This window comes from Echiichthys vipera (assembly GCF_963691815.1).
Source record: "Echiichthys vipera genome assembly, chromosome: 22".
NCBI classification, from domain to species: Eukaryota; Metazoa; Chordata; class Actinopteri; order Perciformes; family Trachinidae; genus Echiichthys; species Echiichthys vipera.
In genome coordinates this window covers 14,249,893-14,267,278 of record NC_139847.1, presented here as the reverse complement: position 1 = coordinate 14,267,278, position 17,386 = coordinate 14,249,893, and the positions used below count along the sequence as shown (strand labels likewise).

At 39.6% G+C, this 17,386-nt stretch overlaps 1 protein-coding gene across 1 annotated transcript; it reads right to left on the bottom strand.

Annotated features, from left to right (window-relative positions):
* Window positions 1-1,744: 1,744 nt before the first annotated feature.
* snx15 (sorting nexin 15) lies at window positions 1,745-7,872 on the bottom strand. The gene is made up of 7 exons (XM_083936651.1): window positions 7,726-7,872; window positions 6,270-6,426; window positions 5,952-6,067; window positions 5,397-5,679; window positions 5,120-5,293; window positions 4,061-4,258; window positions 1,745-2,317 (listed from the first exon to the last, which is right to left on the bottom strand). Exons 1-7 carry the CDS (start codon window positions 7,822-7,824, stop codon window positions 2,172-2,174), a joined length of 1,173 nt encoding a protein of 390 aa, XP_083792777.1. The 5' UTR covers window positions 7,825-7,872; the 3' UTR covers window positions 1,745-2,171.
* Between the last annotated feature and the right edge of the window lie 9,514 nt (window positions 7,873-17,386).

Sequence of the window (17,386 nt, the reverse complement as noted above, 5' to 3'; positions counted from 1 at the left end):
GCCTCCCTTTTTTGTCAACTCTCCATCTGTTTGTCCTTCCAGTTCTCCCTCCATCACTCTATCCTCTCCTGAGAAGGGATTCTGCTGTATGGCGCTGATCTCTCTCCTCTTTTGCATCGTCTCTTCTCTGAATCAAGCCCTCTCCACTTTTGTTTGGATAGTCGAAAACACAGAAACTTAACCTTCCTTAGGAGGTTGGCCCTACTTTTAAGATATTATTCAAAAGGTGCACATAGAAATTCCTGCAGGAGAAATAATTGTTCGCTCCTTATAAAAATAAATGCATAAAATATGGATTTCTTAGCACAAAATGGTCTATTAGTATTCAGGGAAATGTATTAGGTATGTTATCATTCAAAGAAACACAATCTAATGCAACTTGTAACAAGGGCTGGGTGAAATAAATATATTCTATTTGAAATAACCATGTGGTAAAATCTATTTTGTATACCAATGTGTGAATTATACCTGACAAATGAAAAGTAATGTTTATTTTTAAATTTTATTTAAAACTTCAGTACAAAATGAACAAAAATGTGCAGGGATCAGAACATAAAGCTCTTCCAAATGCCCCAAACAACAGTGTAACACAGTTAGGCTGCTGTTTTTTTCAACATTACAATAGAAACAGTATAAAATAATACCTACGATAGATATTTCATATCGTTTTGACGATATATATCGTAATACTAGCTCTACTTGTAATTCTTTAAACAGGTACAGCATTGGACATGGAAAGAGGAAACATCCTTGTGAAAGGGAATTGGGGGAAGTGAAGTAGCTCAGGCGAATTTGGCAATTACTGAAAGATAAATAACATAGATGACTGATAGATGTTAGGGATGTTACTCTCCTAACAAAGTTAGTTAAGAGTAATATGTACATCATCTCTTTATGAATTCCTATATGTTATTTCCATGGCCTAAGAAAGTTCCATAAATATTAGTGAACGTGAGTTGCTCTCTCAAAGCCAGAAACCAGAGAAGTAAGTCTCAAACTTGAATGGGAGAGATTTTTTTTTTTTTTGTAAATAAACAAATGAGCTATATTCTATTGTCTCTATATCCTCAGAACACCCCGAGTGCTCTCCCAGTCATCTATAACATATTTTCACTATGGAGCTGCTCTCACTTTATACTGGATGACGTCACACATTTGAGTTTTAGCACTCTATCTTGATTTGGGAGAGTTGTTCATGTTATGCTACTATTTTTGGACTGTCTTAGACCATAGGAACACATTTTGAAATTAAAAAAAAGGTGTGAGTAAGTGTTAAGGTAAACAGCTGTTTGGTAATGAGGAGTTTCTGCACTGGAGAATGTGCAACTGATATGATCTAATAGCCAACAGCGCCTCCCTGAGGTCTGGCTTGTACTGTGTAATGTACTTACCTACCATAACATTACTGGACAGAGGTAGATATAGTTTAAAATCAGTAGTTTTTACCACTAAAGCCTGCCAAACAAACTGAACGTTTTTAGCCTCCTTTAAAAGAAATATAGATGCAACTCCAGTGCTTTAAATGTGTCCACTGGTTATCAAAATCAATGCATTTATTGTTGATGTTGAGTAAGAATTTCTAACTCTGGCTAAGGAGGTTCAACCGACTAAAATATCCCAGCCTTGTGACACTTATATTGACCATGTGATTATGTAATCCAGAAGTGTCAGTTACAGTCTTACCAAACACCGCTGGTTACAGCAAACTACCCACTCCTTCTACACTTATACCAAGAAAACATATCGTGTTGACTTTAAACAAAATCAGATTTATTAATCAAAACAATATTTGTGCAAAATGCAAATTACTGATATACACACAAATTACTGTAAGAATCAAACGAGCAAGAGAGATGAATAGTTATTTATCCATTAATGCATTAAAGTTTACAATTACTTTATTTGTCACTACAGAAAGGCAGTGTGTACCCTATGAGAGTGTGTTTGTGTCTATGTGTTTGTGTGTGTGTGTGTGTGTGTGTGTGTGTGTGTGTGTGTGTGTGTTTGTGTGTGTGTGTGTGTGTGTGTGTGTGTGTGTGTGTGTGTGTGTGTGTGTGTGTAAAAAAACAATATTTTACTGTGTATTTGTGTGCATATGTGTGTCACAACCCTGAGCTTCTTTGTCTTTCGATGTGTGTGAACAGTGTGTATAACCATGTGTGTGTGTGCATTTAAGGGTCCTGTGTATGTGTATGTGTATGTGTAGGTGTGTGAGTGTGTGTGGGTGAGGAGTGCCTGTCAACCAACATCTCAGTGTGCTGCAGATACTGAGCTGTCCTTCTCATCACAGACTCCCTGCGTATCGGATCTGGGTCTCCTGGACAAACGGACAGACAGACAGGAAGATAAAGATATATTTAATTATTACTGTCTGTTAATGGCATTAATGTCCTCGGTGCTGCTGCTGTGGAAGGGTAAAGAAGACACAGAGAAAAGACAGGGAAGAGCAGAGAGCTTGCCTACACCTAAAAGCTTTAGATTTGAATAAGTTTAGACAGCAGTGCTAAACAGAAAGGACTCTTTAACCTTTAAAATGCTTATTGGCAGCGGTGGGATTTGAACCCACGCCTCCGGAGAGACTGGAGCCTTAATCCAGCGCCTTAGACCGCTCGGCCACGCTACCCCACAAAATGGTCACTGTGATGCGGCAACAGTAAACTTCTCTGTGACCAGGAATGGACCTTGGACACTAGGACAGTACTATTAACCATAGATAAGCATTTAGAGGGTAGTCACATGTTGGCACAGTAGCAGATAACACACACATGCAGTCTGTGAAGTTAATTTAGATGTGTGCGTGACTGACTTTGTTCTGGACGACAACATTTTTGACAATCTTTGTATGATAAATGCATGCATCAGATCTTTTAAGTGTTTCATGAGCTGCATTCTGCATAAAGTTACAATGTTGTGCGTATCTCCCAAAGAACTCATTCATGAAAGAAGTAATCGCTTATTAGTCAATTCCACTTACTCATTCCACGATCATTTAGTTCCTTAGTATTTCATTCTTCATAAGAAAATAAACAATGTTTTGTGATGTGATTCTTTTTTTAAAACTTAGATTTTATTTGCAAATTAATGAGTTCAATCTCAAATAAGTTCAGAGTTTTTTCTTGCAAATTTATAATTTTTTCTGTAAAGTGTTTCCCCCATATAAATGTACAGTATGACTTTAAAATTCAAAGCCTTTTCCTCTTAATATTAGCCCCCTCACCTGGCTCTGCATGTTTGTTTTTTATTAGTAGTACATCTCATCTCATCTCATCTTCAACCGCTTATCCGGGGTCGGGTTACGGGGGCAGCACCTCTAGCAGGGGACCCCAAACTTCCCTTTCCCAGGCCGCATTAACCAGCTCTAACTGGAGGATCCCAAGGCGTTCCCCGGCCAGTGTGGAGATCTAATCTCTCCACCTAGTCCTGGGTCTTCCCCGAGGCCTCCTCCCAGCTGGACGTGCTGGAACACCTCCCTAGGGAGGCACCCTTACTAGATGCCCGAAGCACCTCAACTGGCTCCTTTCAACGCTCAGGAGCAGCGGCTCTACTCCGAGTTCCTCACGGATGGCTGAACTTCTCACCCTCTCTCTAAGGGAGACTCCTGAGAAAACCCATTTTGGCCGCTTGTACCCGCGACCTTGTTCTTTGGGTCCTGACCCAGCTTTCATGACCAAAGGTGAGGGTAGGAACGAAGATTGACCGGTAGATCGAGAGCTTTGCCTTCCGACTCAGCTCTCTTTTTGTGACAACGGTTCGGTAGAGCGACTGCAACACCGCCCCCGCTTCTTGATTCTCCGGCCAAACTCAATATTGTTCTTATTTTTCATGGTTAAAAAAACCAACTTTCAACGGGAAAACATAAAATGTATCCTGAAGTGTTGTGACAAAATATGTGCACCACTGCACGACACACCCCTTTTCCTTTAGCATGTGTGGTTTTGGTTCAGATTTTGGATTTTTTTGTTTTTCAACGTTTTCTGAACTGAACACACTATCTGCCTCCTTCTTTGTCCCCCCGTTTCCACCCACACATCTTCCTCAATCCCTTCAAACATCTTCTCACCCTGGACTCCAGTGATCAGTATATCCACCGCTGTCCTGTATCCACGGATGGCAGAACTAAATGCTCCCTCCTTCTCCCTTTCCATTGCAGCTGTTAGCTCAGTGGCAGCATGGTTTAAGTAACCCACATCCCCTCCATCCAGACTGGTTGGTGGCAGTGAGAACAATTCTGAGTGGTCACTGGAGGAGTCTGATCTATCTGGAATAGAGAGAAAAAGAGCAAGAGCAATTACAACAGCTTTCAAGCCTTGTTGTCAGTAAGTTAATTGTAAGTTTGTGTTTGATTGTAACACTCCAAAAACTAACATGTTACAATTTGCTATTGTTTAGACAAAACAAGCAAAGTGAAATGATCAGCTACACTTTTCACAATTTCTGACACAAAGTATGATAGCTTGATTAATGATAAGTGAATCAAGAAACTAACCTGAAGATTAACTGATAACGCCAATTGCTAATTGTACTTAGATGCTTTTATTTCTCTATAGTATCCAGCTCTTCAGAAAGCAAGAAGAACTTCCTTGACAATAGTGAGACTCCCATCCACACTCCATGAAGACAGGATGTATATTTAGCACTTGCTAACAAGTTCAATACCTTGCCCCGAAACTACATGTTATACAGGCTGATTTTGAACCTTGTTTCTCCTACAGTTAGAATTCCGGCCCCTCAGAAAACACACCATTGGCAGCGGAGGGATTCGAATCCACGCCCCCGAATAGACTAGAGCCATAATCCAGTGCCTTAGACCGTTCGGCCACGCTACCACTTCCAGGACACAAATCATCTGTTTTTTTCAGTGTAACAACATCCACTTGTCCTGTACTTTTCTATTTTAAATGCTTATTGACCACATAACTTAATTATTAACCAAGCTAAGAAAGGGATAACGGTTCAGAGCAAATTACATGTAATAGCTTATTTTCAGACAGTCGTGTTCGATTGCACGAACTGCATCGATTCACGATGTACATGTGTCACAAACTTTTAGACAAAACACTGAAACACTTGTCTGTAATTACATAAACACAATTATTGTTGTATGTGTATCCATTTGCACCTTGTTTATAGCAGGGATCAAAGACAGCCAAGTCATTATCAGTCAGAGGAGGTGGGCCTCTCTCTTTTGGGGAGTGGACTTGCTCATCTGCCACAGAGTCAAACAGTGAATCAAACTCTTCCTGGGACTCTGGTGATTGGTGGTTTTGGTCTGGGCATTGGTAAGGAGACGGAACTGGAGGTGGAAACATGGAGCAGAGGATAAAAATAAGGATCGTAAGGTAAAGAATTGTTAACACAGTATAATATTTTGTCAGGTTTTTTTGTCCCCGCTGTACCTCTATCATCGAGCTCTGTGTCACTAAGCTCCTCTTGCTCCTGTTCTTCTCTCGGAGAGCCTCCCATCTCGCTGTAAGCCTCAGCAGCTACCTCCGGTTCTCCCACTTCTAAGCCCAGGTTGATGCCAAGGTCTTGGGGTAAGGTGGGAGCCTCCCTCCCTTCCTCCTCCTCGGCGGGTTCACAGTCGGACGCCCTTCGCTTGGGGAGGGGGATGAGAGGGGGAGGCAGAGGCCCGGCAGAGGACAGAGGGGGAGCATCAAGAGGCCTTGTGACCTCACCGCCCTGAAAAAGGGGAGGGAGAAGGAGAGGAAAACGTGGTAGATGTAGGGCGAGGAGGATGAAAGGAGTTGTTGTTGGATAGAAGGGGAGCAAAGAGAGGGAAAAGAATGACGATAGGTAGGACACAGAGAGGAGAGAGGCAGGTGGATAGAGAGCAAATGCAAAGGAGTCCAGTTACAACATGAGTCTCAGTCTGGCATTGGTTGTCCTATGTGCAGATGTACGTGGACATATCTGTTTCACTTTCTGTATGTGTGTATGTGAGTGTGTCTTACTCTGAAGAAGTCCTTGAGCTGTGGGCTATTGTAGAGTGCAGGTATGCTGGTAGTAAAAAGAAGCATGGCCTCTGCAGCCGTCCTCCTCTCTTCAATCACAGCCTCATCAAATCTTCCTGAAACAGAGACAGACCAAATAATAATGACGATGAGGATGCTGGAACATTACATTGCAGAAATGACTTATGTTAAAGATAATAAACAGGCTAATTGCATGAAAAAGCTACAAACCACAGCCTAAAAAATGACAGTTGAGTTGAATTACCATCTGTGACTGTTTGTATTTACAGTGTATCACACAATATTTGCCCATTATACCAAAGACTTGTGCGCGGGGGAAGGACGGAAACTCCTCCATTCTTCTAAACAGGTTCCTGTGAGTGTAGGCCAACTCTCCGTGGAGCTTCTTCAGCTCGGAGAACCTCCTCCACACGACAACCTCTTTCACATCTTCTGGATGACGCTTGGACACAAACTACAAACCACAGAAGAGAGGTCAGATTGTATCATTAAAGGTCCCATATTGTTAAAAAATCAGATTTCCATGTGTTTTTTCATGCGGTGGGGTGATGCTCAATCAACAGAGAAATACACACAGTCTTATATGTATTCATTCTTTATTTCCTCAGTGTTTATTTCTAGAATTGGTTGACAATAGGGATCAACCAATATAGATTGTTTTAGGGCCGATGCCCATAGTGTTTTTTTTTCCATCAGCCTTAGTCGATGGCCGATACGAACTGACGATTTCATTGAGCCGATATCTGGAGCCAATACTACTTTTTCTCCCTCCATTTACATCATAAAGTTACACAATGATGATAACAAATGTTACAAGTCTCAATTTTAAAAAAAAGACACATATATTGAACTTAGGAAAAGGCATCTCCAGCATCACAGAGCTGCCTGTGGATGTCTGTATGTAAATAATGCAGAGAAAAACTTCTGCCGATACCGATGCACCTAAAAATGCAGCTATCAGCTGGCCGATGTCTCAGTCTATCACTAGTTGACAATATAATACATAGTTTATATAATGTTTAATAATGTTAAATATTCTTTGATAAAGTAAGTTGTTTCAGAAAGCAGCCTCAGTACCTTTGCAGAGGCATATTTGCACAATCCACATAGAAAAAAATCAGCCACCATATTGGTAATCGTTGTAATCTCAAAAATCCCATATCAGTCTTGCCCTAGTTGGAATTATGTATTATTTTAAACATTGATATTTTTTACAATAGACTAACAAACAGAGTGGTAAAAATGTAGCTCAATGTACAATTATTTATCTCCAGACAAGGAGTTCAAACGTTTTCAACAAACCATGCGTCAGTTCAGTTGTTGTGAGTATGTTGCGTGTGTACATATAAGATGGTGATGAAGGCTCGAATCTATGAAGATATGATCCAGTTCCATTTTGTATGCATGCCTGTGTAGACCACGGGGTGTTAGTGTGGTCATGGGGGTTCAGGAATCCATGAAATGAATCACAAGCCTCACTTGAGTGTTCACTGTGCACCGCTGCCTCAGATAAAAGACCCATTGTGTAGCTATCTGTCTGTCTGTGCGAGCTGCACAGCCTTTGTTTTTATGACCACTGATGTGACTTCATTGTGTTATAAACGAGTGAACAATACAAAGTCACAAACTTCTGGTTGGTGTAACTGACCAAAGAGCGCAATACGTTACAGCATGCGAAACACTGTATGAAAAACGCATGAATAACAACAAACGTGTAGCAAACCACAAGTTTAAAAAAAGAGTGTAAACCAACCCTTGCTGTCACTTTGTACTCGGTGTGTCCCTTCTCGTGTGTGCGTGGGTCGCTAACGGTAAAGAAACGGTAGTATTCATCTTTGGGTTTCCGTGACATGTCCGTTCTCGAAAACAACAAACTACAGCGTGTTTCCGCGGCACAAAACAGAGCTGTCAATGCTGGTGTAGCTCTGTTGTGATTCCCCTGTCCCTCCTCTCTGAATGCTCACTTCCTGGTCGGTGACGTATTCAAATACGTCATTACGTATCGTAGACGTAGTTCGAGCGCCAAATTATTTCGTTTTGTCCAATTCCAAAATATTTCCTTATTGTAAATAAATAAATGCATAAAATAATATAATTTATAATCTAAAAATATGTAGAAAAATAAGTATGTAAAATAATGTGTGAAATGTTTTAAAAAAATAAAGATACAATGTATAAATAAATACATTTTAAAGTAAGAATAAAGACAAATATATAAATATATATATAATTGATTGCCTGATGTTGTAATATCAAATTAATAATAACTTTAACTAAATTAATTGATTTATTGATTCATTAATTAAAGGTTGGCGCCTCCCTAGGGAGGTGTTCCAGGCACGTCCAGCTGGGAGGAGGCCTAGGGGAAGACCCAGGACTAGGTGGAGAGATTATATCTCCACACTGGCCTGGGAACGCCTCGGGATCCCCCAGTTAGAGCTGGTTAATGTGGCCCGGGAAAGGGAAGTTTGGGGTTCCCTTGCTAAAGCTGCTGCCCCCGCGATCCGACCCCGGATAAGCGGATGAAGATGAGATGAGATGAGATGATGTGTAGAATCTTTATTAGAAGCCCTGTCAAATTCCGGAGATGAAGCCTTCACTGAAAACCTCCATGAGCAGCTCAGCGAAGAAGGCTGCTGGCCGCGGCCCCTCCACTGATTCAGGTAGTCCAATCACACGGATATTATGGCGTCAGTTGTGGGACTCCAGGTCGCTGTCAGCAGCTTAGCATTGCTCTCTGTTAGCACTGCACAGGAGGCCTCCAGTCTTAGCAGACGCTCGTCCTGTAGATTTGCATTTACCTCAAGGGAGCCTATCTTCTGAGCGTGATCAGACACTGTGCACTGCACGCCCAAATGGCTACGTTTCTCCTTGGTCCGTAAGCTAAATTTCATGTTTACTTAGATGTAACGGCTAAAGCTAACTGTCAGTCAAACTCCTCTGCAATACTTGTTTTTATGGTGCGATTTGCTGGAGGGGATGGGTTCAAACAGACTCAAACAGACTCAGGTCTCCTTTAGGCTACTGGACTGGGTCTGATCAACCTGGCAACCCCGAGTGCTTTTAATTATTTTTTGTTGTTGCGACTACGATCTTAAGACACTAGATGGCGGTGCTCTTCTCATTTTCCATATTTAACCTTTAACATATTATTATTACATAAAGTTGTTAATAAATAAGTAAGTAATAAATTAAATAATAGTAATGCTATTCCTTATCCTAATTAGCCCACTTGAAGTACATATAACACCAATGCACTTATTAGCCCACATTTGAATTTGGCTTTCATTTCTTTTGCCCTTCTGTGCTTTGCCACACCTGTTTTGACTACCCCATTCATTGTGGGTCGTGCTTACACAGTAACCCTAGATTTGTGAAAACTCACAAAAAATATAATGAGACTCGCTTCCCAACCACCTTAACTAACCTTAACCACTCAAGGTCATTGCCTAACCTTAACCATCTAACCTTAACCATGTCCGGAGACTTTGGCAAATATCGTGTTACCATCTAGAAATGACCAACTATCTGGTATAAGTGGGAAAAATGCCCTGGCTTGCTTAAATGGCTTTAAACCAATTCCAAACATGTTGGGCAGTGCTAAGCTCTGGATGCAGTGATGGTGGCTCTGCAAAAGTCTTGGGAGGGAACTTGTTTTGGTGGAACATATGCACATAGGGAGGTGAACCCTGACATTAAAATGGCTAATTCACCGCATAATACCACAATTATATTAAAAGACGTATGTCAACTGTATGGTAAGACCAGTGTAACATAGGGCTTGTACAGTTTTTCGGCTCTTTATTGTAAGCTGCAATGTTTGCGTGTTTTTTCTGTTCAAATACTGTTGGGGGTGATCTCTTTGCAAACAATAGAATAATATATTTTTGGTATATTAATCAGACAGTTATTTCATATGGCTAATTCAAAAAGTAGAAAAAGAAAAAACGTTACAGCTTGAATTCAAAGTGCTAAAAAATACCTTTTGAAATAGAATATACCCATAGTTATTAAGTTAAAATAGTCTGTCTCACCGAAGTGAATCTTTTTTTTTTTTCTCTCTTTATGGTCATGGTATCTTATCCTACATTACCCATTTATATACACTATGTAAAGATGTCAACATGTTTTATACATTTTTATACATAAATAAGGTGAGGAGGTGTAACACCCAGTGATTGCTTTAGTCAAACTGACAGTCGATGTGAGTTAAAATGCGTGATACCAATATTTACGTTGCAGGTTTAGGTTATTACAGTATTTTGAAATAAGCCATACATACACATACATTAAGTTGATACAAACGTATTGTTCTTTGAATGTCTGGCTACTATTATTCCATAAACCCATATGTTTTTTTCCATCTAAGGTTATCCCCTTCTGAGCAGTATGACAAAGCAGACAAAAATGAGAACATTGTATACCCACACGGAAAGATGAAAAAAAAGGAGACAAAATAAATAAAGGCAAGCAGAAACTAGAAAAACAAAGGAAAACAGGAAAAAATGAATAAATAAAATATAATACAAGACCTTACTTGAAGTAAGATTTGCGTAGTGCTCCCTTAACGGTGAATCTATAACCATGCATCCTAAAATGTATCTCAAAAGCAATTAATATAGGAAAGATGGATGATCAAAATGGAATTTGCATGATAAAACTGGGTAGTGTATCATAATCATCAGTATTGTCCTTGCACCATTTTTAAAATCAATGTAGAGGTCATTGGAATACTGCAGGAGGCGCTAAAGGTTCATGAATTTTACCCAGTGCAGTCTACTTAAGTGGAAAAGGGACTTACATTTTTTTATGAATAGTTGTTTGATGATATTTCTTAAATAACAAGTGTGAATCTGCATTGACATTGTGTCAAGGTTACTAAAATAAGTAAAGCACATAAACATTTGAGACAATACAACAAAGCCATTGCTGTAATGCTGAGGAAGTTCCAGCTGTGTATGCATATTGTGAGGCAATCCTTTACCCTTTCCCGGGCTGTTGTGTATTTCACAGCTCTTCTCTATAATGTAATTATTACACTGTGATATGTATATATATATATATATATATATATATATATACTATATTTCTTTTGCTTTTTCCCAGACTCATAGGGGCATAAGGGATCAAACTATACACAAAAGTCTTCATATCAGTATCAGTTTTATATTATGCATTCAAAACCTCAAGAGAGACCCCAAGCATGAGTTTACATCCAACAGGCTACAGCTCAAAGGTCAGTGACACTGCTTTCTTTACTGGTAATTGCCTGTTAAATGGAAGGGAAAATGTGCTGCTGACACAAATGAGGTAAATGTTTAATTTGAGATAACCTGTTCGGCTGATTTGCTTTGGCTTTACTGAAAAACTGACAAGCTCAGTGACTAACCGAAGAAGTCAAATAGGTTGTGTTCAGGAGACAATCTTAATGTGTATTATCAGCAGGAGAGGTACTTTTACTCCAACAGTGTACTTTAATTTTAAGGTACTTGTGCTTTACTTGAGTATTTCCATTTTCTGCTACTTTATACGTCTATACTACAATAAAGAGAGACATAATGTCCATTTGATTGCAGATTCAGATGAAAAACAAGTTTGGACAGCTCAGGTGTGAATGCACTCAGGACACATTCAGGACACTGTGTGATCAGACTGCTTGTGGTCTGATAAGATAGATTTAATGGACTACGCAGTTGTTTATATAGTTATTAAAACGAGCTCCACCTTTACCAGCTGCAACATTAAAGATCCCATATTAGGATAATGTCTTAAAAACAATCTTTGCTTCAGTTTACTTGCAAATCTCTGCTTACATGAACAATTGTTCATACGAGCTATTGCACTGTAAATACACCAACAGCAGCTAAGTCAGCACAATGCAAACAGGACTGGGCAGCAACTCAAGATTATGTGTAGCAAGCAAGCCTCTGCTTGCGTGATACACTGATCAGCTCATCATAACCAACTGGTTAGCATGGCACTGTGATGCAAACATTGTTATCTGTAAATCCTGGTGGGAAACTGAAAACACAGACTGTTGTTTTATTCAACTTTATTAAATCTCCCTAGTTATGCTAATGGTCAGGTTCATACCTGTATATTGAGTTTCTACTAGCATGTTTTCATGCTAAATACAGTATAGTTGTGTAATTACTACGGTACAGAAGTCCTGAGTTTCTGAGTACAGCCTGTGTGTATTTCTCTGTCGATTGAGTGCTTTGACACCTTCTCAGTATTTATATAAACCCTAGACCTGCTTTTATTTTAAAAAAAGCTCACATTAATGCATTAATGGATATACTGCAATAATATAAAATGCATTATTTTTAAATGGGCCATTCTGCATGAGTACATTTATACTTTTGTAAGTACATTTAGAATTAGCCTTTTGAATACAGCTCTTTTATTTAGTATAGAGTATTTCTACACTACATTTCTACACTGTAGTAAAATACATACATACTTCTTCTCCCAATACAACACAATATAATAATATACTTTTATATAAACATGTTACATATATATGTAGATGGTTTCAAGTGCACGTATGTGCTAGTGATAAAGAATAGGTTGAACATATGCAGCCAGCCGTATAATGGGACAATATTCACAAAAATAGCAGAGGATGGTTTCGATCCATCGACCTCTGGGTTATGGGCCCAGCACGCTTCCGCTGCGCCACTCTGCTTTGATTGGCCTTATTGGCGAAGAATGCCTTCATATATCTACACATGAACTGTCTGGCATTTGTCTCACAGTTGCATAACATGTAAGCAGTGTTTCCTCCTGACAGAAAGGGTTAGTGGTTGGGGGAAGATAAAGGGCTGAGAGGAGGGAACAAGCTTCAGAGTGAAAAGGAGAGAAGAAAAACAGCAGAGCAGGCCAGTCTAAAGGACAGGGAGGAGAGAGTTCTTGAATGAGAAGGAGACGGATGGGGACTGGGAGGGAGAGGGACATGTGAACTGCAGAGGGATATTATTACAATGTGGCAGGTTAACACAGTTACTAGGGTTTTGTCAGGACACATGATGTTATATTCTTTTATATATTTGATGTATTTCTGTGGTGAATGTAGTAATTTGATGAACTAATTGGTGTTTGCTCTGTCCATATTTGTACTCCATTCATGCCGTAGTTGGAGAAGGAGGCTTTCCACATTGAACAGTCTCCCCTTTGTCTGTGAGAGAAAACTAGGCCACACATAGGCAACAAAGGAAGAGAAAAGAACAGGCGCTAACATTTTTAGAGACAAACAAACGGAACAGGAGAGAGATTAGAGGTAGAAAAGTGATTTTATTGGACAATCAAGGCATTGCGAGTGTGCTATACCCAGTGATTTAATGTACACCGACAATGCAGACTACTGACTTACTTTCATTACACAATATGCCAAAGTTTCAATGAAGTACACCAAATATGATTGAAAGTATGTGTCACATGAACTTATACAATGCTTTCTCTGTAAATGATTCACTAAATATCAGTACAATATGGTGATATGGATTCCTCTTGAACTGTAAAACTGCACATTGCAGTGAGTGAGCTTGAGACAATGAGATGAAAGCACAAGACCTCAGCCAAACTGGTCTAAACTGGTTAAGGTCTGCTCTGAGTTGCTTTTTTTTTCTCCCAAAGCTCACGCTGTCTTGCAAAATAAACTCTCTCAGAGGGATCAGACAAGGATTTATCGTGAGGCCCTGTTTGTGTATTCATGTGTGTCGGTGTGTCCCAGCCTGGCGGACTACAAATTTGCTACAGAACAATACATGGACCTGCATGCAGCACTGAAAGTTAGACTTTTAGGGATTATAGGAAAGATTATCATAATATAACATATAATACATCAAATTATGTCATGTAAACCATATTTTTTATTATGTTAAGCCCCAGAACAGTGCAGTTTTGTCTCGGTTACCCATCTATACATTTGAAGCATAGTCTCAAACTGTATTAAGCCACTTCTGTGTTTTTCGGTATAACCTTGAATATGTACGTAACATGTTTGTATATATTCAAAAATGTAAGCATTTATGTACGCTTGTGATGTCACAACCATACTATAGGTACTGTAGGTAGAAAGTGCCACTACAGTGCTGTTACAGTCATTCCCCGGCTGCAATGACGGTGCAGAGACACAGATAGCAGAGTGCAGATGCAGAAGACCTGGAACGGACCAATCAGAGCAGAATGGGTTTTTTTCAGGCCTTAAAGAGACTAAAACGAAGCCTTTCAGACAGTGTGAATACAGCGACATTCAGACAGACGGGTTAAGAAAAATAATGTGTTTTTTGAACATTAAAGCATGTAAGCATGTTCTAGTAGAAACCCACAATGCAAGTATGAACCAGAACATGAGCAGAATATTGGACCTTAAAGTGACAGAATCAGCCACGAATCTCACTTTTAATAGTTTCATGAATAATATTCATTCAATCGACCTGTCTAACACTTGCTGTTGAAATGACCTGACTGATATCTGCAGTGAGCTGGAATGTCTCTCTGAAACCGTGACCCTGAATAGCCAGTGTGCAGTAATAATGCACAGTAATCTCTGCCTCTTCCCCCAGCTGTCTACCAAACTATGCAGCACCTTTGCCCTCCTTTCTTCTCTCTCCCCACTGTCTCCTTTCTATGTGTGTGTGTGTGTGTGTGTGTGTGTGTGTGTGTGTGTGTGTGTGTGTGAGTGAGTGGATGCTTGCTAATGGATTTAGTGGTACGGTCCCCTCCTCTACTGCCAAATGCACAAACAAAGCACACTGGCTTTACAATGGAACAAGTCTCGGAGTGAATTATTTCATCAGTATCCTCCATGAACTCATCTCCATTGTTGGTGGCTGAACTTAGTTGCCAGTTTGAAGAACATGTGAATCAATGTACTGTCACATAATGCTGCTTGGATGTTGATCCGTTATCCTGTCCGTTTTGGTTGTTAGAGATGTGAAGACTCCGACAACATGTGGGAAAAGACTTTGGAGAAGTGTTGCTACTGCTCAGTGGTGTGTCCCCTTTATACTTGTGACCTTGTTCTGTTCCAAATTTTGTTCCGAGTTTTGCTACACCCTCAACTCATAAACATGTTTTCAGATCCCTGCCTCCCTCCCCTCATACTGTCTGTCCTTACTTCTGACTCCTCCTCCTTACTCTTGTTTCCTTTGCCAGCCACTCCTCCGTCTCTTCCCTTTCTTGTTTTGTCCCAAATCTACGATGTTTAACATAGATGTCTCTCCAAATGCTGTTCTCTTTTTTGTCTTTAATCTATGAAAAGTGAGAAGGCATGATGAATAACAAGAGAAACGCAGAGTGTCCCTTTAATATATTTCCTCATGTCTGTCCACGTTTCTTTTTGGATCAACAGCGCACACGAGCCAGAGGCCAACCACTCATTTACAACCTGGCTCTTCCAAACGCACGTGTTGTGCAGGCTGAGCTAAAAACAGAAACAGATGGTGTGTGTTTGAGTTTGTCTAGAGGAGGGAGTAGAACCATCTCTACAATACAGTCAGATAGAGCTTCTAAACATGTGTTCTGGCCCTATATTTAGATTGTGGCTATATTTAAAGGGTCATCGCATGGCGTTTTCTACATTTCAAGTTCTAAATAAAAAAGAACTGCCAGTCACGTGTTGTTACAGGTTACTTGGCACAAGAAGATGGACACACAGCAGCCTCACTGAATTAGAATTTATCCTATAGAGGGGAAATTTAGAAAGCTTTTTATTGAGGATGTGTCATTAGCATTATTCCTACTAAACCATATATATATATAGTAAATGATAATGCCCTATGATTTGAGGGGCATCTGTAGTGACAACTGTCCACAGACCACAATGGGAGAACCATTTACATAAAATAACATCACATGGGTTGTTATTAGCCCAAGATTTACATTTTCTTGCAAAATAGCTTACTAAATTAATCTGAGTAAGAAAAAAGATGTGGCTTTCTGTGGGTTTTGGTTTGAAGTTTGTTTTAGACAGTTCTTTACAAAACCCCTCAGGACAATAGGACAGAGACTGGGAAAAAACAACATACAGGCTTACAAAACACGCACCCACATGCAAAAGTACCATAACACCAGAGCAAAGTGGTGGAGCGTGGTCCTGAAGTTAACTGTTAACATGTTGACTCATGTTGAAAAGTGTGGAAAATGGCAAAACCAAAATTGAAACCCTCTAAACATTTCATCACAACAGATAGACCTCAAAGGAATATGACATTATTTACACACAGTAAAATCAAGGCGTATGAGCGTTTTCATAAATACTCTTATGGCTTAATTTGATGCAATAATTGCAACTAATATCAACTGCAGCACTTAAACGTCTACAAACAAGGAATAAAACATCCCCGGTACATTATGTACGTAACAGAGAGACTTTATGCATGCTTTTCCGAGAAGTCTGTTACTGTATCTCTATCAACAACAGCTGGGGAAGGAGTCAGAGCAACAGCGACGAAACAAAATGAAACAGCAGCAACGTCACAACAACCTGACATTTATCCAAGCTTTTTTTAGAGCCATGTTGTGGCTAAGGCGAACCATCCACGCAATAGTTTATTGATGCAAACTAAATACACCTGTAACAATTACAAAGACTCATTTTTTTAAAGAATTCCCTTACTACAGCAGCGTGCTAAGAGAAAACTGGAAAGCCTAATTCAGTCTAGAAAGGTTTTTTAAATGTACTTTGTTGTATTAAGGAGCTCTATAGGGAGAGAATGATCATATCAGACTATGTAAAGATTACTCAGTGAGTGTGTCATTTTTTAATGGAAGGCAACAATGATGCAAATGAGGTCTGTATGGTAAAAAAGGAGGGGGAGATGGGTAGGAAGCGGGGGGTTAAATCAGGTTGAAGGGCAAAGTGGTAATTTCCACTAATCAACAGATTAAAGGCCTCATCATGAGCCTTTAGAGTATGCAATCAATCAGTTACTCATCAGCATATGCACCTGATTATAGGATGATTATATTATGTTCAGGAAAAGCTTGCATACCCAAATTGCTAATCATTTTAATCAAATATTTTCAGCCTAACCTGTGTCCATATTGAAACTCACGATGGCAACTGCCTTCAACCCCCCATGGCATCTCAAAACAGAACAAAACACACAACAAACAAACACAAAGTTGTGCATTTCTTGTCTTTTGTAGCCAAACTGGGGCTGAAACTGTCAAAGGCAGACACATTACACATACGTTAGTTTATAGATAGACATTGCTGTTGTTTCAATTGTATTTATATAGTTCATATATTGTACAGTATGTCCATTACATTGCACATTTTCATCTCCTGTTTTTCGATTTCTTTGCACTATTTAGTTTTTCTTTTCTTTCTTTCTTGCACTGTTTACAAATTAGACGTCATTTATGTATTTATTGTATATATACGGTATATGTTTTTGTACTATTGC

What these genes read in the sequence shown, in the direction of transcription:
- snx15 (XM_083936651.1), bottom strand. Translation starts at nt 7,824, where the DNA reads ATGTCACGGAAACCCAAAGATGAATACTACCGTTTCTTTACCGTTAGC. An exon ending in AGCTCAAGGACTTCTTCAGA is followed by an intron (nt 5,680 to 5,951) that starts GTAAGACACACT and finishes CCCCTTTTTCAG; the next exon opens with GGCGGTGAGGTCACAAGGCC. An exon ending in CACAGAGCTCGATGATAGAG is followed by an intron (nt 5,294 to 5,396) that starts GTACAGCGGGGA and finishes TTCCACCTCCAG; the next exon opens with TTCCGTCTCCTTACCAATGC.